Source organism: Engraulis encrasicolus, chromosome 1 (genome assembly GCF_034702125.1).
Source record: "Engraulis encrasicolus isolate BLACKSEA-1 chromosome 1, IST_EnEncr_1.0, whole genome shotgun sequence".
NCBI classification, from domain to species: domain Eukaryota; kingdom Metazoa; phylum Chordata; class Actinopteri; order Clupeiformes; family Engraulidae; genus Engraulis; species Engraulis encrasicolus.
In genome coordinates, this window is record NC_085857.1 from 30,245,869 (window position 1) to 30,270,868 (window position 25,000).

At 42.5% G+C, this 25,000-nt stretch overlaps 1 protein-coding gene and 1 long non-coding RNA gene across 2 annotated transcripts in view; both read right to left on the reverse strand.

Annotated features, from left to right (window-relative positions):
- Nucleotides 1–25,000, reverse strand: part of LOC134456950 (VPS10 domain-containing receptor SorCS3-like) — a 243,702-nt gene that overhangs the window by 58,685 nt on the left and 160,017 nt on the right. The window contains exon 5 of the mRNA XM_063208628.1: nt 13,953–14,026. Coding sequence (XP_063064698.1) covers nt 13,953–14,026 — 74 coding nt within the window. The remainder of the gene's footprint in view (nt 1–13,952; nt 14,027–25,000) is intronic.
- LOC134450172 (uncharacterized) lies at nt 3,019–7,868 on the reverse strand. Its single transcript, XR_010035029.1, has 5 exons — nt 7,573–7,868; nt 7,373–7,461; nt 7,004–7,120; nt 6,069–6,157; nt 3,019–3,139 (listed from the first exon to the last, which is right to left on the reverse strand). It is a non-coding gene; the product is annotated as an uncharacterized LOC134450172 (long non-coding RNA).

Sequence of the window (25,000 nt, forward strand, 5' to 3'; positions counted from 1 at the left end):
AAATCATTTCCTTGTAAACATCGCAATTCACAGTCTCAATTAATTTTTTCCATGGTTAATCACTACAGCTGTGTTGAGGAGAGTCGCGTGCGTGTGGCTCATCTCTCTGTGTTCCGTAGCAGGACACTTGCGGCAGGCAGTCTCCCCCTGAGTCCGCATAACAAGCAGATGAGTGCTGCAGAGTTCCATTCAAGTGAATGGCTACAGTTAATAAACAAAGCATCATCACATTACTTTCTGGAGTTGTTGACGAGTTTCTGGAATTATGTGATCCAACCCACAAGTACCTGTGATTACGCCACGCAAGGGCGTAGGTTTGGCTTGAGATTTGGTAGGGACAACTTCAACCAAAAAAATAATAATAAAAAAAAAATACATAGATTCTTTATCTAGATTAATCTGACTGGTATTATAAAATTAATCTAGGCTCATTCAATATAGGCATTAGGCATACGTCCTACCGAAATAATGACAAGGGCCTATAGGTTTCTTAAGCCAGGTGGCACATTAGACCAGGGCTCATATCCTTTTTCCAAAACAGTGCTATAGGCTACAATAAGTGGTACATGTTCAGTAAGGGTTAACGTTCGGCGAGAAGGTCGCTACCGTGGAATAGCAGCACGACAGAGAGAATCTTTAGACCCCGACGCGGAGCGGAGGGGTCTTGTTCTCTCTGAAGTGCTGCTATTCCACAAAGCGACCGACTCGCCGAAAGTTAACCCGCTTATTATATGGATATACTTAAATGACTCACACATGGCGGGGACATTTCTTTAGGCCTATTTAATGTTAAGATTGTTGCTGCGCAAAACAAAACAGTGCCGTTGTGGAACACCGCTAGGCAACAGCTAGGTAGCCAGGACAACAGGTGTTGTCTATCACAGCAGCTGATTAGAGTCTTGTTGAAAAGTCGCTTTAGCAGTGAAAAGTCTTGTTGCCATTGACAGCGGTCTGTTATAGACCAACCCGTCCGTTATCGAAAAATAACAGACGTGCGAACGTTGGGGAGCCCCGTTGAAATGAATGGAGCATTCGACCGATGACGTCACAACCATATAATAAACACAGATAATTCTATTTAACATTTATTTAAACAAAATTGCTTCTAATGGGCCTGGACAACATAACAATGGAGAGAGAGAGAGAGAGAGAGAGAGAGAGAGAGAGAGAGAGAGAGAGAGAATATCTGTAGGCCTATCTGACTTTAAAAGGGCAGCGGCTCCTTTAAAGTCGTAGGCCAGGCTACTCTTGGGCTCCTTTCTGTAAAAGCAGTCAAGCTCCACCAAGACCGAGCCCCTTTGTCCTGGGAGAATAAACGACCCTTTTTTGCCTAACAATATCTAAAACCTGACTTTTATTCTCAGAATGTCAGAGGAATTAAAACTTGAAATTAATTCCTTTTGCCAAACTTTTTATAACATGCGGCACACGCGGCACGCGGCAACCGAAATGAGCAAGCAGTAACTCGCATTTAGCTATCGAGTAGTTTGACAATATGAATGTTTCGCAATTATGGCATGCATTGTGTGAGGTGTGTGGATAGCCACCAGGCTACAGCAACTAATTCAAACGGCAGCATCTCCAGCATCTTCCCATGACTCTCTCATTCATTCATTCCCATTACATGTTTATTTGCATCTGCCAGGGCTTAATTGATGGCTACAACGAGACCGTTAAAACTTGCACTCGAAAAAGAAAAGGGAGGGTAGGAGGATAACGCTTATCTTACCTAAACACCGAACGATGCAACACATGTGTAGATGAAATCTTATGGGGCCGTAGGCTTACTGTTGAGGTAGGCTATCATAACTTCTTATGCCAGTCGTCCTTTTCTTTTTGGTATCTCTGAGGCTCATAAATGTCAAATTCAGAAGGAAACATGTATGCCGTTTGAGTTTAATTCCAATACGAGACAGATGCGTTCACTTTTCAGCACCACCAGCGTGGACCACTGCTTCCGCCTGCTTGTTGCACCCAATAGCGGCATGGCCCAGACAGCAAAATGGGTCTGGCCCAGATCTGTGACAGATGTTGGCAGGCACTTGGGCCAGGTCCGCAATCCTGGTCTGGCCCGGTTTCTTATTTTACAATGGCGCTGAGCTGGAACAGGTCCGGATTATGGATCCGGAATGGATCTGGCCCAGGTCCGATCCACATGTTTGGAATTTGTGGCCGACCTGGGCCAGATCTGGCCCAGGTCCGTAATACGCATCTGACCATGATCTGGCCCTGATCCGTAATACACAGTTGGGGCTCATCTGGCCCATATCCGGACCTTATCTGGGCCTGATCCGGATTAAAGGGATATTTAAAGGCATATGCCATTATTTTGGGGCTTAATACAGTTAAAATCGTTGGCTGGGGTTTATAAAGGTGGTAAAGTGTCTTATTTTTCATGTGAAGCGTTGTCTTGCTTTAAGACAAGTTAAAAGAGGGAGTATGTCGCTAAGCTAGTGAAAGTCAATGCATCCATGTAGCATTGCTACATGCTACACGGATCCATTGACTTTCACTAGCTTAGCGACATGCTTCCTCTTCTAACTTGTCTTAAAAGAAGACAACGGCTTACATGAAAAATAAGACACTTTACCACCTTAATAAACCCTGGCCAACGATTTTAACTGTATTAAGCCCCAAAATAGTGGCATACCCCTTTAAAGGTGGACGTGGAATATTTTTAGTTGTTCATTTCCAGAATTCATTATGCCCATTCACAAATGTTAACTTTTTAACAGATATTTACCACCACCAAAGTATTCAACATGACTGGGAAATTTGCACTTTTCATACATGAAAAGGGGGATCTTCTCCATGGTCCGCCATTTTGAATTTCCAGAAATAGACATTTTAGCTGCAAAACTCACTACACTTTGGTATTCATGCAAAAATCTAAATTAGCAGTAGACAGCACAGTTTCAATGAGCACCATAGATGCAATAACTACTCTGGCCACAATTTTACACAGTGCACCTTCAAGCAAGAGCAAACAATGTTTTTAAAAAATGAGCTGCTTACAAATTATGCATTTTAGTATTCTTTATTGTTTTGTTTCTTGTTGGGTGTGTGCCAAAGCGGTCGGCTGCCAGATCCATCTCCACATTTTTGATAGCGTTCATCTCTCCCTTGTTGCCTCTTCACACTGTAAGATATTAAAAAGCACACAAAGCAGAAGGGAAACGTTAGACTTAATGCAGATGTATGTGCAGGCACAAATTACATACGATTGTGAATGAACTGACACATACAGGTGCTGGCCAAAAAATTAGAATATCATGAAAATGTTTATTTATTTCCATAATTCCATCAATAATGTTACACTTTCATAGATTATAGATTCACGACCCACATTTTAAACTATGCCAATAATTTGTTTATTCTTGCATATTTTTGGCTTCAAGAAACCATGAATTAAGTAACTCACAAAATTAGAAGATTGTGATGAAATCACCATTCTCTTCAGAAAAAAAGAAACGGGTCATATTGTCATATCAAATCAGTTAAAATTCTCGACTTTCTAAATAACATGTCAATGTTTAATATTTGGTTAGAAATGTAATCGCCTTAATCACGGCAATGATGTATTTAACATTTCAGTCAATGGCACACATGCTTGACAGCATCAAATGCAAATTTGTTTATCATGGTCTCATCAGAGTCAAACAAACTAAGGATATGGGTTACTGGAACCATGTCCTCTGATCTAATGACATCAAGATAAACAAATTGGCTTTAGATGGTGTCAAACATGTGTGGTGGTAAAAAGCGGTGTGTACAAAGGAAAGTGCCTCATGCTGAAAGTCAAGTATGGTAGTGGGAGTGGCATGGCTTGGGGCTGTGTGGGTGCCATCAACAGTAGGAAGCTGAATTTCACCAAAAGAAATATGCTTGTCAACATGTACTGTAACTACTGAAACAGATCATGATACTCCCTATAGGATTTCATTCGAATCTCACACACATCAATTATAGCCAGGTGCAGACTCAAAATGTAAAAGTTAAATGCAAGGCAAAGATAAAACGCACAACAATGACCTCCCTTTTAATCCCTTTAAATTTCGAGACAATTCAGGCCAACACGGCCCCTTCTCAGACACTATGATAGGCGTATACTCAATTTTGCACCAGCATAATTTCACAAAAATGGGCAAATATGTCATTTAAGTTATACAATTGGCCTTAATTTTCTTATGTAAGCTCAAAAGATGTTGTATTACACTTGTTGTATATACAGTATATCACGAAAGTGAATACACCCCTCACAGTTTTGCAGATTTTTGAGTATATCTTTTCATAGGAAAGCATTACAGAAATGTAGCTTTGACACAATGATTAGTGACCTTTTAACAACATATTTAACCGCTTAAATTTCTTGTTCACTCAGAAAAAAACAAAATACAGCCATTCATGTTTGAACATGTACTCACAAAAGTGAGTACACCCCAGATTAAAATCCGATAGAGAAGGGGCTATGTTGGCTCGAATCCTCTCGAAATGAAACGATATGAAAAAGGATGACAAGGGAGGTCATCAGTGTGCGTTTCAACCTTTCTTTGCATTGAACTTTTAAATTTTGAGCTTAAATAGATTGGTGTGAGATTTGAATGCAATCCTATGGAGAATATCATGATCTGCTTCAGTAGTCACAGTGCATGTTGACATGCATGTTTCTTTTAGGTGTATTTCAGATTGCCAATGTTGACAGCATTCATGCATCCCCAAACCATGTCAGTCCCACTACCATGCTTGGCTTATGAGAGGATACACCTTTTTTGTACAACTCACTTGTTTACCACCACACATGCTTGACACCATCTAAAGCAAATTTGTTTATCTTGGTCTCAAGAGAGATGAACAGACCAAGGATATGGATCACTGGAACCATGTTGTGTGATCTGAAGAGACCAAGATAAACAAATTTGCTTTAGATGGTGGCACACAACAATCACACAACATGACTCCAGTGATCCATATCCTTGGTCTGTTCATCTCTCTTGAGACCAAGATAAACAAATTTGCTTTAGATGGTGTCAAGCATGTGTGGTGGTAAAAAAGTGAGTTTTACAAAAAAGGTGTATCCTCTCATAAGCCAAGCATGGTAGTGGGACTGACGTGGTTTGGGGATGCATGAATGCTGTCAACATTGGCAATCTGAAATACACCTAAAAGAAACATACATGTCAACATGCACTGTGACTACTGAAGCACATCATGATATTCTCCATAGGATTGCATTCAAATCTCACACCAATCTATTTAAGCCAGACGCAGACTCAAAATGTAAAAGTTCAATGCAAAGAAAGGTTGAAACACACACTGATGACCTCCCTTGTCATCCCTTTTCATTTCGTTTCATTTCGAGACGATTCGAGCCAACATAGCCCCTTCTCTACCGGATTTTAATCTGGGGTGTACTCACTTTTGTGAGTACATGTTTAAACATTAATGGCTGTATTTTGTTTTTTTCTGAGTGAACAAGAAATTTAAGCTGTTAAATATGTTGTTAAAAGGTCCCTAATCATTGTGTCAAAGTTACATTTCTGTAATGCTTTCCTATAAAAAGATATACTCAAACATCTGCAAAACTGTGAGGGGTGTATTCACTTTCGTGATATACTGTACTCTATGAGCGTTTTGGGAATAACTTGTGTGTTCAAAATGTTACTTTTCAACAAGGGTATACTCATTATTGCTGTGCACTGTATATTTGAATAATTTCTTAAAAATGTGGGAACATGGAGCAGCAGGAATAAGCTGTGGGACCAATGGGCTGTGGGAACATGACCCCGTACACAGAACATACAGTCAACCTAGCCAAGTAGACAGTAGGTATTCCATCCACTTTTCAGGCCACCACAGAACAGCATCAGGCAAGTTCTGGTTAAGTGTTGTACAACAAGTGTGTGTGTGTGTGTGTGTGTGTGTGTGTGTGTGTGTGTGTGTGTGTGTGTGTGTGTGTGTGTGTGTGTGTGTGTGTGTGTGTGTGTGAGAGAGAGAGAGAGTAAGTGAGAGTGAGAGAGTGTGCACACCAGCATGCATGGGCTTTAATGCATAACATAAAAACAACTTACTTAATACATTCTGATGACGTCCGAGGGCTTCTTGAATATGTAGTGAGGCCGACCCAGCAGAGTAGAAGTCCTGTCCTTTCATTTCAGTCCTACAGCACAAAAAGAATAAATAATTATGAATAATAGTTATTGGGATTTCACTGTGAAAATATTTAGTACAATTGGCATCCATGTTTACAATTAGTTTAGTTTATTGGTTTATTTCATCAGGGACCATGTGCAAAGTACATTAGTTACATAGTAAAAAAAAAAGATGACCTGCACCACATTATAGCTAAAAGCTAATTTCCATCTGCATTCCCTGGGCAGGTAAGAAAACATATAACACACACACACACACACACACACACACACACTAAAATATGTCATATGCAAAAACTACCATATGCTCAGTGTCAAAACAGGTATGTGCAAAACTATTAGTGGTGACCAGACTGGGTACATGAAAGCCATTTCTTCACTCCAAGTGAGAATGAATAAAAGTTTGTAATGCCTTTTATGTGGGTGGGAAGGGCATTCCATTATTTAGTTGCTCTGCAAAAACAGATTGTGCAAATTTATGCTGTTACCCGGCTTGGGAGGCTACTATTTCCTCTGGTGGTAGATCTAGTTGTTCTGCTAATTTGTTCAGAGCAAGGATGGATAAAAGTTTTCAGAGGTGGTGGAGCAGAATTGTGAATCATTTTGTGCACAAGTTGCACAGCAGAATATAGAATTAGGTTGTCAAAACTGAGCAAGTAATACTTGTCCAGTATGGCACAACACAATGGTGAAATTGAGACGTCTGTCCAAAACTTTTAAGATTTCATGGTAGTCTTGTTAGCCTGAGACCAGCTTGACATACATTAGTGTAAACGAGACATTATCAAGCCACTTACATATGTCTCAGCAGGATCAACAGTTAAAGAAGTTAAATTGTCAGCTCATACACTCACATGACAGTCCAAAAAGGTGTTCAGTGGCGGCTTCTTCTCTCACTTGCAGCTTCATACACATCGAGCGATGTTGATGCCAGGTCGATCAAGGAATGACTGTGCCTACTGTTTGCAATTCTACCCAAAGCAAAAAGAAAAAGAAACACAAAAAGGTTGAAAGTTTGTCATAGAAATACATAGAACATACAATAAACCTATTCAAGTAGACAGTAGGTATTCTATGCACATTCAGGCCACCAAACAACAGCATCAGGCAAGCTCTTGTTGAGTGCAGTACAACAAGTGTGTGTGTGTGAGTGAGAGAGAGAGGAGGGAGGGGGGGCGTGCCAGCATGCATGGGCTTTAATGCATAACATAAAAACAACTTACTTCATACATTCTGGTGGTGTCCAAGGGCTTCTTGAATAAATAGTGAGACCAACGCCGCAGAGCAGAATTCCTGTCCTTTCATTTGTGTCCTGTAGCAGAAAAAGAATAAATAATTATGAATAATAGTTATTGGGATTTCACTGTGAAAATATATAGGCCTAGTACAATTGGCATTCATGTTTACAACTCTCGGCTCATACCTTCAAATGACAGTCCAAAAAGCTTTTCAGTGGCGGCTTCTTCCCTCACTTGATGCAGAGGCAGCTTGCTTCATACACATCGAGTAGGCCTAATGCTGGTGTCAGGTCGATCAAGGAATGGCTGAACCTACCGTACAATTCTACCCAACCCAAAGCAAAGAGGAAAAGAAAGACAAAAAAAGTTTCAACGTTTTGCATACAACATGCATGCATGAGCTTTAATTCACAGTATTTTGATGAAGCCTAATCCATGTTATAGCCTATATCACAATTCAGTTATTAAACTAACAATACGACCATTTAGGATTTGTGTAAATAGGCTACAACAATCAAGAGTTACAAACTGCGTGATGTCAAATGAATTCAGCTCAAGGTGAGCTAATAGCACAACACAGAATGTTTGCTGTCGGGGGCACAACATGGATACGGTGATTATTAAGCCATCAGAAATTGATTGAAAATAATCGAACACATCATGTACATCACACTCGCACCTATACCTAGCTTTTTTGGCGAATGTTATACAAATCACAGCGGTCCTAGTTACAGAACTACCGGTAGTAGTGAGTAGCAGAGACGTGCGGTCAGGGTAGGCAGGGTAGGCAGTGCCTACCCTGGGATAAATGTCTTAAAAATAAAAACTAACACGTGTTTTAAAAAATATTCTTCAGAGTTCACATACACAACAATAACATTGATTCAGCATAAATTATGAGCTGTTTAAAGTACAGTATACGCAGGACAACGATCAAATACCTAAGTAATCACGAAGCAAAGCGCTCAGGCTTGTTTAGGTTGCCGTGGCAACGCGCAGTCCCGGCTGGTAGCAGAGACAGGCTGCTGGTAGTGAAAGCAGAGCTTTCGAATGCCAGCCAGGCAGCCCGGTAAGGCTCGCTTTTCCTCTGCCTAGCCTGCCTTCAATGCTGTCAATGTAAAAGTTTGCGCATGCGTATTAAGTTGTCACATAGCTTGTCAATGGGACTAAAAGCAGAGCCTTTGGTCTCTGGCGGGAGTATGTGAGCCAATCACAGCGCCCAAAATGAAAAATTGTTACAATTCAGGTAGTAGCCAATTTCTGCCCTACAGGCAGCTATGATAGCAACAACTAGCAAGGCAAGGCTTGTTCAAATCTCTAGCCGTATCGGAAAGAAAACATGGCAGTCTTTGGCTTTTTGTCTTTATTATTTTAAAAAATGCCGAGAAGTAGCAGAAAGACGGTTCAAGTGACAGACAGCTGAGCCGTTTGCAATCGCTGCATTGTGGAAATATTCAACATCAGATGGGTAGCAGCTTCAAGTAGTTTGAATACACTGGGACAAAATGTCTTCATCATGTCAACCACCCCGGGCTTTTAATGGAACTAGCTTGCATGAAAAACACAGCCTACTTGTGATTCTGCTTTAAGGTAAGATTCATCTAATTATTATGCTGTGGGTAGCCTTTTAACATGAACATGCTCAAGTTTGTCGTGGTGCCTTTTGTTGTCACTTGTTTGTCAGGGTGTTGACATTGAAGATTGGTTGTGCGGTGGTGGACATGAATAGACCGTGTGTGTGTTATTATGGACGCGAGATTGTTTTTTGAGCTACGACATGACTCCATTTCCCTAATTTATTATGATGATGACTACGCGATGCGTGAGTTGTGTGGAGCCTGTTAGCAAGTGCAGCTGCGTTCTTTTGAAGTGCGCGGTACGCGAGATCAACGTGGAACAGGACGATTGACTGGGGATGGTTTCTCGGAGTGTTTGAAACACATTGCACAACCGTAGCTGAAGTGTTTGAGAATACTATCACGCACAAGAATGAGTCTCAGAAGTGGTTTCGTTGGTTTACTCGATAGGCTACTGTCTGAATGCAGGGGTCATGTTTGCAAGCAACCCGCCCCCTTGCCTACTTTCCTTCTTGTCTGTGAGTGTTTGATTAGCAGCAGAAAACGCGGCAGTGAAGCAGGAGCTGTTACCTAGGTTGGTTTATTGCTAAATGTAAATCGTTTCCCCCTCACATGCTATGGTGTGATTCACAGTTGACTAGACATTTTATCTTCAAAAGTAGGCTACACTGTGCCACCCTCCATCCATGTGAAACACCCTGGCATTTGCAACAGAATAAACAGAAGAGCAACAAAATCAACTGCTAAAGCCAAAAGTTAAAGCTTTTCCCCCAAAATGTTGTGATGTTGTAGCTTTCTAAATTATTATTGTAAAATGTAGGCCTACAGGTCCTTAAAGGTGTACAAAGTATGGGTCCTGGAGCTAATTTGGCAATTTGGCAAAACAAATAGGCCTAAGTGTAGCTGGCCTTTTCAAGAAATTGAAATTATGTTTTCACTTATTGTTTCAGATTTAGGTCTACTGACAATGTCCAAATGTCTAAATAGTGTAGCCTATTTACTTATTTAGTTATTAGAGCTGTGGTGGTTAAGCACTGATGGCATCTTATGGCCTACTTTATATTTACAGTATTTAGAGAAACATACTAATTTGTTGCACATTAAAGACCATATCAGCATGTTTATGTGAATAGGCCTATTTGCCTATTCAAGCCATACCTTGTGGCATAAGGCCCCTCTCTCTCTCTCACACACACACACACACACACACACACACACACACACACACACGTTACATTTCAGATCTGCATGAAAGGGAACTATTTGTTCAAAGTTTTTAGTCTTTTGTAAAAGTTTTTAGCTGATAGTGACTCTCCAGATTTGATAAAATGCAGGAAATTGCATCTAAGAAATACATTTTTTTCTGGGGGAGGACCGAACCCACCGTTAAAAAAAATATATATATATATATATATATAATCTATATTTACTGCCTACCCTACCATACCCTTCACTGCACGTCACTGAGTGCTAGTCGACTAGAAACTACCTTTGTTTCTGTCCCGTGTTGATAGGGTATGTTTGGGATGTTAGCTTCATAAAAGATTATCACCATTACTGCTAATGCCGCTAAAATTGACTCAAATAGCCCGATCATGACACATTTTGAGTGGGTTCATCAAAAGCTTATGATGCCACAGCCCGCCAGCCACAAAGACAGCAGCAAGTTAGCGCGATGCTGAGGTGTTATGATTCAGTGCTCGGCCAAGCCATTTCACGACACAACAGAGGAATTAACTCACTGGACTAAAACGCTGAAATAGTAGTGGCGACGGCGTGTGAGTGTATTTTACTTCTACCATAGTATTAAGTTAAATAATTACTTACCATCATTGAATGATCAAATCACGACAGTGCAGTGTTGGACGAGACGCGACACAGGCGGATTGAGTTCAGCTGAGGTAAACTGAAGAACGGTCTCTCTCTCTGAGGGTTCCAAAGTGACAGTTGGGGAACAAATTCAGTTTCGGCGCGTCCGGATTGCTTTATGTGGCCCGCACCCGCCACGCGCCTTCAAATCGGACTGAATTATTTTATTATGGCGCGTCCGGATTGCTTATCTGGCCCGCCTCCGCCAGGAGCCTTCAAAACTGACTGTCAAACTACTGGTCCGGATCGGAGCTGCCGCTGATCGGCAAAATGACTGTGACTGCTATGCGGATCTGCTGACTTGAAAACGGACCCGGCCCAAATCTAATTGCTGTCTGGGGGGTCATCATAGCTCACTAACTAGCCAATTTAAAATGTTTTTTAAGTGAATGCTACCACTGCATAGTATATCGAAATATTAAACTAATCAATGTAGATTTTCGTTCAGTTATTTCATTTTTTTTCAATTAATATGTCAAAAATTGGTCGGGACTATTTTATATCCCTTGAATATTGGTTGTGACATGTCACGACCGTCCCTACCCAAATCTACGCCCATGACGCCAAGAGTAAGATAATAACTTCTTGTTTTTTGGATTTTGACCAAATTAGCTTCGTTGGTCTGGGTGTCAGATCAGGCAGACTCCAGGTGATGATTTTGTTAGCATGCTTTTAGCATGTTTTTAGCGCACTGCTAGTTTGTGTAATGTTCGTTTTTAGACGAGAGCAGTCATCTTACCTTGACCTACAAACACACTACCTAAATGTCCGTCATTAGTGATAGAAAATAAATACATATTTGTTGATATTGGTGCTGTGTGCTCAATTCTCATGATTCCCATATGATCCAATTCAAATTTTAACTTGGGCTACAAGTTTGACATGGCTGCTAGCTTTGCCATGTTTTAATCTGCATTCACACCTCTAAGTACCGTCTTCTTATAAGTGCTGAACGATCGCTAAACAATAATGGCTGGTTGAATGCATGTTGTTAATGGGCCATTAGGCTACATCTCTGGTTGGAATAGCCTTTTACTAGTCTTACTGACTGGGGGAAAGAATAACTTCAGCTTGACATCAGGTCTAACTGGGGCAATTTTAATGGTACAAAATATGGATACATATTCGAATATATTCGAATATCGTTTTTAATTTAGAACTTTAGACTTCGACTATGATTTTGGGGCACAAGTCAAAGCCCTAACTCACACACACACACATACACACACACACACACACACACACACACGCACACACGCACAGGGTTGGCGAGCGAGGGAACTCGACTTCTTTGGCTCTAGTCTGTGGCCCAAGCAATTTGGTATCCAGGGGAGAATATATGGAGATGTTACTTTTCAATGCAAATGTAGGAGTGGGAACAGAGGCAGAAAATAGTGCAAATAGTGCCGGCACTGTTAATTCCAAAGGGGACTGGACTTCTTGCACTGGTGCTTAAAGTGATACATTTTTGGAAATAAGCTCATATTACACCTCCCCTTGAGTAAAATGATTGAATTTTACCTTTCTCCTGTACTTCCAGCCATCCTATGAGCGTGGCAGTGCAACTTTTAACTCCAAGATTTCAATTAACATTAACATCCTATGAGACCAGCCAGTCACCAGGATTCAATGTTAATTGCTAGCATGGAGGTGAAGTTTGCAGTGCCATACTCAGAGAACGATTGAAAGTGCAGGACAAAGGTAAAACTCAATCATTTAACTCAAGGAGAGGTGTACAGTAAGCTTATTTCCAAAAATGGCACAGTATCACTTTAAATCTTCTTAGCTTTTAAAGTGCTACATAGTAGTGATTCTCCAAGGGTAGGCCTGGGCCCACTGGTATTACAAGTGGGCCCTGAAATAATTTCCTAAAAAGAAGGAATATACGTGTAAGAAGTGGCATATTTTTCCAGAACAAAACTAAGAGAGAAAACAAAGGAAGAAATCAATAGATGAGGCTAGACTTAAAGTGATACCAGCCGCCAGCTGGTATCATGGGATTCCATGTTAATTTTTAACATGGACGTAAAAGTTGCACTGCCATACTCGGACAACGATTGGAAGTACAGGAGAAAGGTAAAACTAAATCATTTAACTAAAGGAGAGGTGTACAATAATTTCCAAAAATCATTTTAAGGAGAAAGGTAAAACTAAATCATTTAACTAAAGGAGAGGTGTACAATAACTTCCAAAAATCATTTTAAGTGTACAGTATTGTGAGAGGCTCCCTGCCTAAATCAAGTGGGCTTGGATGGAGAACAGCAAGCACATTATTTAGGATTAAGCCGTGTAATAAAGGGAGTGGCACAGAGATACATTTACCGGTATGCAAGTGGTTAGGTGAGGCAGGAGACCGGCAGGCACAACCAGACAGGCATAACAAGAGGTATTCAAACCTGCTAATGCACACCTGCGCTCGCGCCACCTTCACCCGCCCCAAATACACTCACTCTGTCACACATGAGACACACACACTCGCACGCACGCATGCATATAATAACACACGCACGCACGCAGGCACGCACGCACGCACACCCACACACACAAACAGACAAACGCACGTACGCATGCACACACACGCACGCACGCACGCACATACGCACGCACACACACACACACACACACACACACACACACACACACACACACACACACACACACACACACACACACACACACACACACACACTAACACAACATTTCAAAGGCAACACACGTCCACACAAACTTTGAGTGATATAGGGCACAATATCAAAGGAATGAGCTGCCTGGATTGAATGCGAGTGAGTTAAGAGAATGAGGGAAGGACTGACAGACTCCAAACTAATCCAAAAGCTTAATTTCTCCGCTGTCAGAACCTCTTTTTGCCACAACGAAATGCAAGCACACACATATGCACGCACAAACACACACACACACACACACACACACAAGTATGCACGCACGCACACATGCACACGCACGCACACATGCACACACACGCACACGCATGCACACGCACGCAAGCACACACGAGCACACACACACACACACACACACACACACACACACACACACACACACACACACACACACACACACACACACACACACACACACACAGTCACACAGTTACTTACCAGTAGAATCGGTTAGGTGTTACTGCCGCATGGACAAGCTGCCACCTCCTCCCGAAATCGACTGAGCTGTACAGCTGGAGGAAGAGAAAAAAGAGGGACAGGGAGGGAGGTATATAAGGATGGAGAGTGAGATGACAAGAGGGGGATGAGAAAATAAGGAGGGAGAAGGTATAAAAATCAGATGAATGGGGAGGGAGATTAGGAGAGAGTGATGGGTGACATGGAGCAGGGGTGGGGGGGTAGTGGCAATCACAAGTTAAGAAGAGACAGAATGAGGGAAGTAGAAAGAAAGAGAGTGATAGAGGAAGAATGAGGAGGACAGACATATAGAAAGACAATGAGAGAGACAAGTACGCATAGGGAGGGAAAGTGGGAAATGAAACCGAAAGCAGTGAAGAATGTACAGTACAGTGGAGAGAGGGACAGGGAATAAGAGATGAAGAGGGGGAAGGAGATGCACATTGAAGTAGTGAGGACATGGAGAGAACAGAGAGAGAGAGAGAAAGGGTGATGAAGAGGAAGAGAGAAAAGAAAAGAGGAGAAGGCAAAAGAGAAGGGAGAGTGGGTTAGCTTCATTCACAGTGATATTTACTTTACTTTACTTTACTTTATTTCTTCAGGACATTGCACATTAATGAACATATACATACATGTACATATATGTAAATATGCCAGATTGTAGCCCAAGGGCTAATTTCCATCTGGTGTCCAAAATATACCAGATCAACCAGATCAACAAATATCAAGTTCAACCTCTGTGGACAGAACGAGGTAGTGGAGTCAGCACAACACAGATGAGCAGTTTTATATACCAGTGGATGTATATTAGAGTTTATTAAAGGAATTAAAGGCAATTCGTGTGCTTGATATAGATTTTATTACATAGATAGCAATATTGGCACACACAGCTGATTGAGGTACTAGCACACTTGTCTGATAATCCTCAACTTTCAAATCTCAAACGGAGATTTTGGTCTGACCAAGAAGATAACGAATAACGATTCCCAAATGGCCTAGTTAACCCGCCTCCCTCGGTTTGCTACTGGTCGAGGCCAGAAAAGGCTGTGACGAAGTTGAAACAAATCATTTTCTAACGTCTCTCCTTAAATGACCTGTCTGCCTTGAACACGCTTCTACCCAAGAGGGTGGAGTTCCCGATTTCTCTGGAGCTCAGAAACGATACTGTATTGCTCCTGGACCCCGATTCTCGAAAGCATCATTGCTAAGTAGTTAGCAACTATGTCGGTTGGCAGTGGGAAACTGCATTGCAACCGAGTAAGTAGCTAACTTAGTTAGCAACAATGTTGTCGAGAAATGCCCCCCGTACTAGAAAGCATTGCGTCACTATGAGGGCGTGACCTGGCTACTTGCACACTGTTCTCCACTCTCTCTGCTTCAGCACTGCCATTGCTGCTGCCACTTTGCCAGTGTTAATGTATCAAATGAAGCCAACGCCAATGTTGCCAGTCAGCTAGGGAAAGACAGCGAGCCAGCCTGGCACACACACACACTCATGCACACACACACACACACACACACACACACACAGACCTTTAATTGGTTAGTCTCTCACGGGGCGGCCATGTTGACATCAGCTAGTTGTCGCTGTCATTCCTTTTGAAGGACGTCCCACAGTAATTATAGTGATAACACTAGGCACATTTTGTCACTTTTGTAAGCATTTCGTTTCTGGCATAGTTGTCGGTGTCGTTTCTTTTGTAGGACGTCCAACCATGATGATAGTTATGACAGTAGGCACGCTTTGTGACTTGTTATTCTGTTTCTGGCATGAACAGAATTGTCAAGGGGCGGTTCATCTGAGGTGATTTTGAAGAGACGAAACATTAGTCTCAAAACAGGTCAAAACAAAAACTAGTCGCTTACACCTCCATACATAGTCAGCAGGGCTTGACACTGGCACCTGCCAAACGGCCAAATGCTGGTAAAACTTGGCTGTGGCTTGTAATACTTTCAGTGTCACTAGTCAATTTGTCTGGCAGCTTATTCCTGGTATGACATACAAATAAGCCTATTCTGTTGTTTGTTTCTTGTGTATCAATTGTTCATATATAAGTTCACGAAAAACCTCAGTAACAGTTTCTATTTGCTTGATATACTTCTATGTAGAAATATATACACTCATCTTGCTTTAGCACATCATCACCTTAGTTTAGACACTATCATGATAATGAGAAAAAGAAACAATATAAAATCTTTGGCTAGTGGAATACCTGAATGGCTAATGACTCGGGAAAACCACTAGCCACAGTGGCCGTTGGGTGAAAAACTTAATTTCAAGCCCTGATAGTCAGTTACTTCCACCACCTGTGTCACTCTGTAGTCACCTCAGGTGTATTCGTGCCTACGTAATGGCTTGGATGAAGAGTGTCCTTTAGTAAATTGATGGATTGGTAGTTAGTGTAAGTGTACCTAATAGTGAATGAAGACAAATAGAAATAATGGATCAGTGAAATAAAATAGCCAATAGAGTACATGGACAAGTCAGTGTCCAGATTTGAAAAAGTCAGTGTATGAATACAGCTGTGGTTATGGAGTTCACAGATATGCAAGAGGATGCGGAAGAGAAGGGAGGAGAGCAAAACTAGAGAGGAAAGAAAATCAGGCTGAGTGGTTCTGAGAAGCTTTTTGCAACAGGATACAGTCACCATGATGGGTGACAGAGGCTGAGCAGGGGCGGAGCAGAGGGAGGGCATCAGGGCCAGGTCAGCACTTGGGGGGCCCCCTGCCAATGCCTTTCGATTGCCAAAAATCTTGCAAGGGCCCCTTCTATGATATTTCGTGGGCCCTTGCGCCATTTGCTATGCTGAACAGCAAACTCAGTATCAACTATTATACAAATACTTAATGACCAGACGAAATTGTAAATGCCTTTATTGCTAATATCTCTTGGCAGGGGGGTGGGTGTTGGGCGGGGGGCTCTGACACGTCTCCCGCCCCACCCAGTCACGATACCAGTACTTCGCCCCTGAGGCTGAGCGAATGAAGGCTGAGCGAATTGATCTGGACTGAAAGCCTCCTTCGGGGGAAGCCCTCAGGGGAGCTCTAATGGAAGAGACCAGGAGTGTGTTTCTCGACAGCGCCGTTGCCAACCAGTTAGCAATGATGCTGTTCAGAAATGCACCCCAGGCCTGGAGATACATTTTGAAGGACAGGTATATCCTCTGCTTTACTCTTCTGTCTGTCTGTCTGTCTGTCTGTCTGTCTGTCTGTCTGTCTGTCTGTCTGTCTCTCACACACACACACACACACACACACACACACACACACACACACACACACACACACACACACACACACACACACACACACACACACATTCTCTCTCTCTCTCTCTCTCTCTCTCTCTCTCTCTCTCTCTCTCTCTCTCTCTCTCTCTCTCTCCTTTTTTACTACTAGACTCTACATGTTGTCTTTCAACGTGGACATAAGTCCTGAGGGGTCTTAATATTCGTTTCAGGTACAATTATTGGGCTTCTCATAATCATCATGTAGGGTTCTTTTCCATATCACTGGTGTTGTATCCATTATCAACGAGTTGGGAATGTCCTACTTATTTGTGTGCTGTTATGCATAGTGGACACACATGCACACACACGCATGCACACACACACACACACACACACACACACACACACACACACACACACACACACACACACACACACACACACACACACACACCTGCGCACCTCCTCAAAAGGTGGTGTGACCTCTATGTGTTCTTGTAAATCAAGTAGCCTAATTTCCCTGATCTAATTACGTTTACCCATGGATCCCCACACAATTAATGACACACAGAAAAAAAAACCACACACACACACACACACACACACACACACACACACACACACACACACACACACACACACACACACACACACACACACACACACAGAGACACACACACACACACACACACACACACACACACACACACACACACACACACACACACACACACACACACACACACACACCACAACCATTATCGTGATTGATACCACTGTTCGTGGGGACTATTTCCGTCCGAGTCGAAAGACCCGAGTCGAGAGTGGGCGCCGCCGTTAACTTGCTCTAATTCATTATGACTCCCACTTACAGCCTTTATTGATGGAACAGCGTGGCGTGGCATCCAGCGGAACCCACATTCAGGGCTGGACTGGTAATCTGGCATACAGGCCATTTTCCCGGTGGGCCGTCCGTCCCCAGGGGGCGATACTGTTGTTGTTGTTGTGGTTGTTTTCCTGGGATTTGTCCCACAATTTTGAGGGGGGGGCATTGGTCAATCATCAATATAGACAGTGGATTCAGCCAGTCAAGATACAGTATGAAAGTGGCCTGTGTGGTTTAGGGGCGGGTCTCTGCCAAAAATGCCCGGGTCATTTTATGGTCACAGTCCAGCCCTGTCCACATTTACATCTCTGCTGGGAGGATGGAGGAGCTGCAGGTGTTTTTCAGTGGAGTGCTACTGTTGCTGTATGGCGCAACAGTCACAGTCAAAGTAGGCTAAATTATAAATGTCTGCAACACTGTTCATGCTCCCAGTTGTTTAGGAAATGGCCATTAAACAACTGGGAGCATTAACAGTGTTGCGGACATTTATGAAACAACTGGGAGCATTCACAATGTTGCGGACATTCATCATTTACTTCAGGTATTTGGTTTTGTGCAGCACCTGTGCCACTGATGTGCACGCATTCTCCTCTTTCTGCAACAATCTCACAATCACAATCTCATCTCTCTAGTTACAGTCAAAGTAGGCTAAATGATAAATGTCCACAACACTGTTCATGCTCCCAGTTGTTTAGGTAATGGCCATTAAACAACTGGGAGCATTAACAGTGTTGTGGACATTGATCATGCAACTGTTGTGACTGTTGCAGAAAGCGGAGAATGTGCGCACACCAGTGGCACAGGTCAAAACCCAAATAACTGAAGTAAATGATAATTGTCCGCAACATTCTTAAAGTGGAAATGAAGCACTGACAACTATTATCATTTTTTGGCGGCTTATTTATTTTCATAAACGAATGGATGTTCATTGAACTGCACTTTTAAGTAGTTTTGCTGAAAAATGACATGTTATTACCGAGTTTCGCCACAAGGGCGCAGCCATGTTCGCCGCCTACGTAACGCGAATGGTAGAACTTGGTGGCTAATGTAGCCTTCCATTCACTTAACGTTAGCGTGTGCTAACTACAGCGCTAACTGACTCTAATCGTGGCAGTAAAATTGAAGAAGGACGAGGGGTTCATTTTACATTGTCCCTGGGTTTTCTATGTTATATACCTACTATCAGATGAAAGAGAAATGTCAAGTGTCATTATCACTTTGTGTCAAAAAGCCTTTGCTACGAGCATGGTGGGATAGCTGCAGCCATCCACCCATTGCATCCACCATAGGACAGGAGTCAGGACTGGGGCTGCTCGATCTCATAGGTTTGTAGTGACAGACCGTCACCAATAACGTCTTTTTCCTGCATTGTTGGACGCTAATCTGAAAGCCCATGTCTTTAAGTTGGCTATGTGGTTCAATTCAGTAATAGAAAATAACTTGCAAAATTGGCGGAAGTTTGGAAAGCTTTGTGAAGGGAAGGGACGCAGCCTGTGTGTGTGGCTATCCCATCCCCTCTCTCGTCTCGCTCTCGGAGTTGGAGGAGCTTTGGGGATTTGAAGTTGATGCCACGGGAAATGACACGTTAAACTATCATGGCCTACATTAAGTTATGGCATGCTTAAAGTAGCTGCATCTATTGTAGTAAATTAGTATGTTATTGAAGTCGCGGATGCATCCTCAAACTGGCTGGAATAGCGTTGTTGCCTTGGATTATTGTTGACTGGATAACACCAACGTGGGCACGGAGATGTCAAAGTAGCCTAATTCAGGTGCTTGGAAAATGTTGGCGAAATCATCGGAAGATGAAGGTAGGGAACTGCAACATTGCACGACATCGCATGAATAGTGATCATGTTGGCTCAATACCAAAATGTGTTAGCGACTTGTCACCTTAGCAAAAAAAAAAGCTGCTTGTTTACCTGTGGTTCATGTGATGGGATGTCTTGTCTGCCTTCATGCCTCATATTTGTTCTGTCCCACCCAAACACGTATTCTTGCTTCATTTGGGTTAAGCAAATAAGCTCATAATCAGCCACGCAAGTCCCAAATGTTTAATTCACTACTATCATAACAGCATTAGAATAGGAGACTACCATTCGCGTGACGTCACCCGCTGTTGGCTGGAAACGTTAACAGAAACGTTACGTGTTTGTGCTTTATTTTTTTTATTAACGGCTTAAATTTCAGACTTCAAATATATATATATATTTGCTGGCTTATCTTACTGGTGTTATAGACCCCTATATTAGGTCACTGCTTCATTTCCACTTTAATGTTCCCAGTTGTTTAATGTATTTTTTTTAAAAAGGTTCGCACACTTCTTTGGATTTTTTCTTCTTTAAGTTATTTTTTTCTTCTTTTTATTCATTCATTCATTGGCAATGACGTTTCGACCTCTCGGTCTTCCTCAGATTCACCTCGAAACGTCATTGCCAATGAATGAATGAATAAAAAGACGAAAAAAATAACTTAAAGAAGAAAAAATCCAAAGAAGTGTGCGAACCTTTTTTCAAAAAATATGTGTTTTGTTCAGCACCAGGGATTGTGCACAAGTAACTCTCTACAACCCAGTTGTTTAATGGACATTCATTTATCATTTACTTCCGCTGTTTGGTTTTGACCAGCACCTGTGCCACTGATGTGCGCGCATTCTCCGCTTTCTGCAACAGTCACAATCTCCATTGAAATGTTCAAAAGCAGCAACAGGCAGCAGCGGGTGAACCATTTGCAGATGCTTCTTGACATCCACCAAATGGTATTTCAGTATTTGGGGTTGATATTTTGTGTGTTGTTAACAGTCCACCTTCGTATACAGACACATGAAGCATCTCAAGCAGGTGACAGAGGCAAACAAAAGAGCCAAAGCACCTCAGATTAATATGCTTTCCACACTCACAAATGCCACCCACACACAAATAAAAATAAATCAGAGAACCTTCTATTTATTTGTGTTTTATTTATCTGCTGGATTTCTGAAACAGTGGAGAGGATTTTACATAAAGTTTGAAAAGATTGAAGTAGACCTCTGTTTTCTTTCTTGATCAATTGTGCTAAAAGCTAGACTCCATTCTGAGGTGAATATTCATCATCAGAAATAGAGTTGTCCATCATAGCTTTGGAAATGTAAAGATCCCACCACACCTGCTCCAACAAGCTATCAATCAGCTGATCAGCACACACACACACACGCACACACACACACACACACACACGCACACACACACACACACACACACACACACACACACACACACACACACACACACACACACACACACACACACACACACACACACACACACACACACACACACACACACACACACCCTGCCTCCCCCACCATTGAATCCAGATTGCCATTTAACTTACCTTGTCAGACAGATTTCTCAGACAGACGGGTTTTCCACCATAGCTTGGACTACCAAGCGCTTCTCACTGCCCTGGAATTGTACAGCAGCATTTGAGATGGAGCAGCTATTTGCCTCCAGCTTTGGCTCGGCCCAGGAGAAAGGCATCTGAATGAGCCCCCCCCCCCCCCCCCCCCCCCCCCCTTCCTGGGCCCCTTGTCTCCCTGGGCCCGGGACAACTGATCCCTTTCTACCCCACGCCGGCTTCCCTGGTGTGAGGTATACTTACTGTATATTGTTAGTATGAATAAGGTCCTATTTCCCACTACTTCCTGATGACACAGCCACACTCTGCATGACTCAATCTGATGTCGATTATGAAATCAGATGGTCTGTCTGGGGTACCCTGGAATACCAAATGAGATGGATGCTGCTCTGGTTACCATTTAAAGCTGGTGGGGAGTAGCAGCCTGCAAGCAGGTTTAAGGAAATCCAACAGAGCAGAAGTCTGACCCACCAGTCAGACCCACCAAGATCAAAAGACTGAGAGAGTAAAATGGGATGGTGAGATGGCTAGACAGAGAGGTAAAAGGAAAGGAAGGGAGGAAGGAAGGAAGGAAGGAAGGAAGGAAGGAAGGAAGGAAGGAAGGAAGGAAGGAAGGAAGGAAGGAAGGAAGGATTGAAGGAAATAAATAAATGAATATGTCTAAATAAAGAAATAAAGAAGACTAAGGGAATCACACATGCATGCAGACAAAAAGAGAGAAGGAAAGAGAATGACAGACAGACAGGAAGTCGCATTATGAGAAAAGGAAAGAAAATGAAACACACAGAAAAAGGAAGAGATGTTGGAGTGCATGCAAATGTGCCATCTGGATGTTTGAACTGTGCTGCAATCTGGGAGTTTCTGGAGAGGAGCCCCACAGGTCCCCCATGTGCTCCCCTAACGCCCTCTGTCAGCAGTGGCACTCAGCAGAGAGCTCCCGCCAGTCACTTCATATATTTATGCCAGAGATCCCCATACTATGCACGCACACTCACACACATATGCAGGCATGCACGCACATGCACGCACGCACGGGCACGCACGCACGGGCACGCACGCACAGGCACGCACACACGCACGCATGCACGCATGAGGGATGCAATTGACTTAAATCAAATATTTAGATTTTTAGTTGTTTTTGTCCTGGAAACATTTCCAGGGGAAAACGCCACTTATGAATTAATCGTAAGTCGATCAATAAGGTCAATCAACTAACAATTAATGAATTAATTGATAATCTGCATCCCTAGCACGCACACACTCATGCACGCATGCACGCACGCACGCACGCACGCACGCACACACTGTCACGCACATATGCAGGAATGCATATGTTTAAAAAATATGTATCCACAAATGACCAATCCCAAAAACTGTTCCTGAACTATCTTAAGAAGCTGCTGAGTGTACATGAAAATGGCTAACAGTCATGATGACATACAGTGTGCACTGTGAAATGTTTTTTTTCATCTGTATTTTTAATATTTTATTTTCCCATTTGTTTCGTTGTGTAATTCAGCCGGGTTTTCAAAGCGGAAAGATTAAAGAAACAGAATGAAAGTGCTTTCGTGAAGGCAATTGCCAAGCAGCGAACAAAGCTCTTTTGGTGTGTGTGTGTGTGTGTGTGTGTGTGTGTGTGTGTGTGTGTGTGTGTGTGTGTGTGTGGTGTTCCTTGGGGAAACCTTCAAATCTGTCAAAATAAAGCCCACACATACAGTACACAGACACACAGAATCTAAATTAAATCGATTAAAGAGAATATTTTAGTCAGGGTGCATGTGATTCATAATTATGCAAAAGATCAATGTACTGTATACACAAACTCAAGCAGAAAATTCTGCTGAAATAAATAAATAATAAACCAACTGACAAACAACATATTTTGAAATTGCAACCGGAGATCCAGTTTTGACTGTCACATAAGAGACTGACTTCCACCCACACATATACAGTACACACACACAACACAGAGACAACTGGATATACACTGTTCACTCTGCAAACTGTGTGTGAACTCCCCACAGCAAAGTCTTTACATGGGTGAATTCACTGGAATCCAGCGAAGACCACCAAAACACTCTCCAGTGTTTTCCGCAGAATTTTTGTTAGTCAAGGTGGCGGGGCATTAAAAGTATATATTTTGTTGGTTAAGCAACTTTAGAAATTACATTCACAACATGAAATCTTTATCTTTTCAGGGGACCTAGTCAAGGTGGTACGCAGGAATGTATTAAAACACTGTGGTGCCTCTGGGCACTACATCTGGCAGGTCCCCCCTTTATGAATACGTTGAGTAAAGTTTGTGTTATTTGGTGCCCCATAACTTGCTGTAAATGGCTGCCCCATAACTTGCTGTAAATGGCTGCCCTATAACTTGCTGTAAATGGCTGCCCCATAACTTGCTGTAAATGGCTGGTGCCCCTGGGCACTCTGCCCGGCCCTTATTGATAATCTGGCCCTGGTGATAGGTCAAGGTGGCCGCCTTAGCGATAAAGTGCTGGGTGAAACCCTGCTCTCATCGCATCACACTAGTGACACTGTGGCCATTTACTGTTGATTTTTTTTTCACATTTATGAGCAATTCTCTTTACTTGACTTTTACTTCAATAATGACAGAGTTTTATTTGTTACATATGTTAAATGTTTTGGTATGGTTAGAGCCTTTTGCACGCAAGATGTTGCATTTGGTCAATTTATCTGGCTAGACTGGTGTGTCAACTGCTATGAAAATGCCGTTTTTGGAGTGAGAGCTGCGTCAAAGTGATCAAGAAAAACTGTTAATAATTACACAGATTTTCTTGCACCTCAACATATAATATTGACATTACTACACCACAACCTTACAATATATAGGTCAAGGTCATGTACAATGAGGGTTTTTTCTTCTTTGTTTTGTTAATACCAGATACCTATTGTTTATATACTGGTCACAAAACTCATCCTTGAACGTTTCACATTAGAATATCTGTGCCTTCCCTGTGCCAGGAAAAAATACAAGGAAAGAAAAGAAAAAAACTAGAAGAAAATAAGTCTGTTGACAGAGAGTATGGAAATGAGGCTGAGGCAGAGGTGTGGAGAAATGACAAATGGTGCGTGTGTGTGTGTGTGTGTGTGTGTGTGTGTGTGTGTGTGTGTGTGTGTGTGTGTGTGTGTGTGTGTGTGTGTGTGTGTGTGTGTGTGTGTGTGTGTGTGTGTGCAAGCGTACGATGTAGTGTGTGTGTGTGTGTGTGTCCGTGCGTGTGTGCGTGCGTGCGTGCGTGCGTGCGTGCGTGCGTGCGTGCATGCATGGTGTGGTGTAGCGTATGTACACAATGAATGGACGGCGCACAGCCGGACTGTCTCTGATAACACTCTGTGGTAAGGATGCTAATTTATTTATCTTTCCTTTCACCTCGTCCTTATCAGAGCCACAATGGAGCCGCTCGACAAACAGTTTCAGCAGGAGGCACAGTGGCAGGCTAAGGGCCTTGGAAACTGAAGAGCCGAAATAACTCCAGAGGAAGTCTGTGTGTATTCAT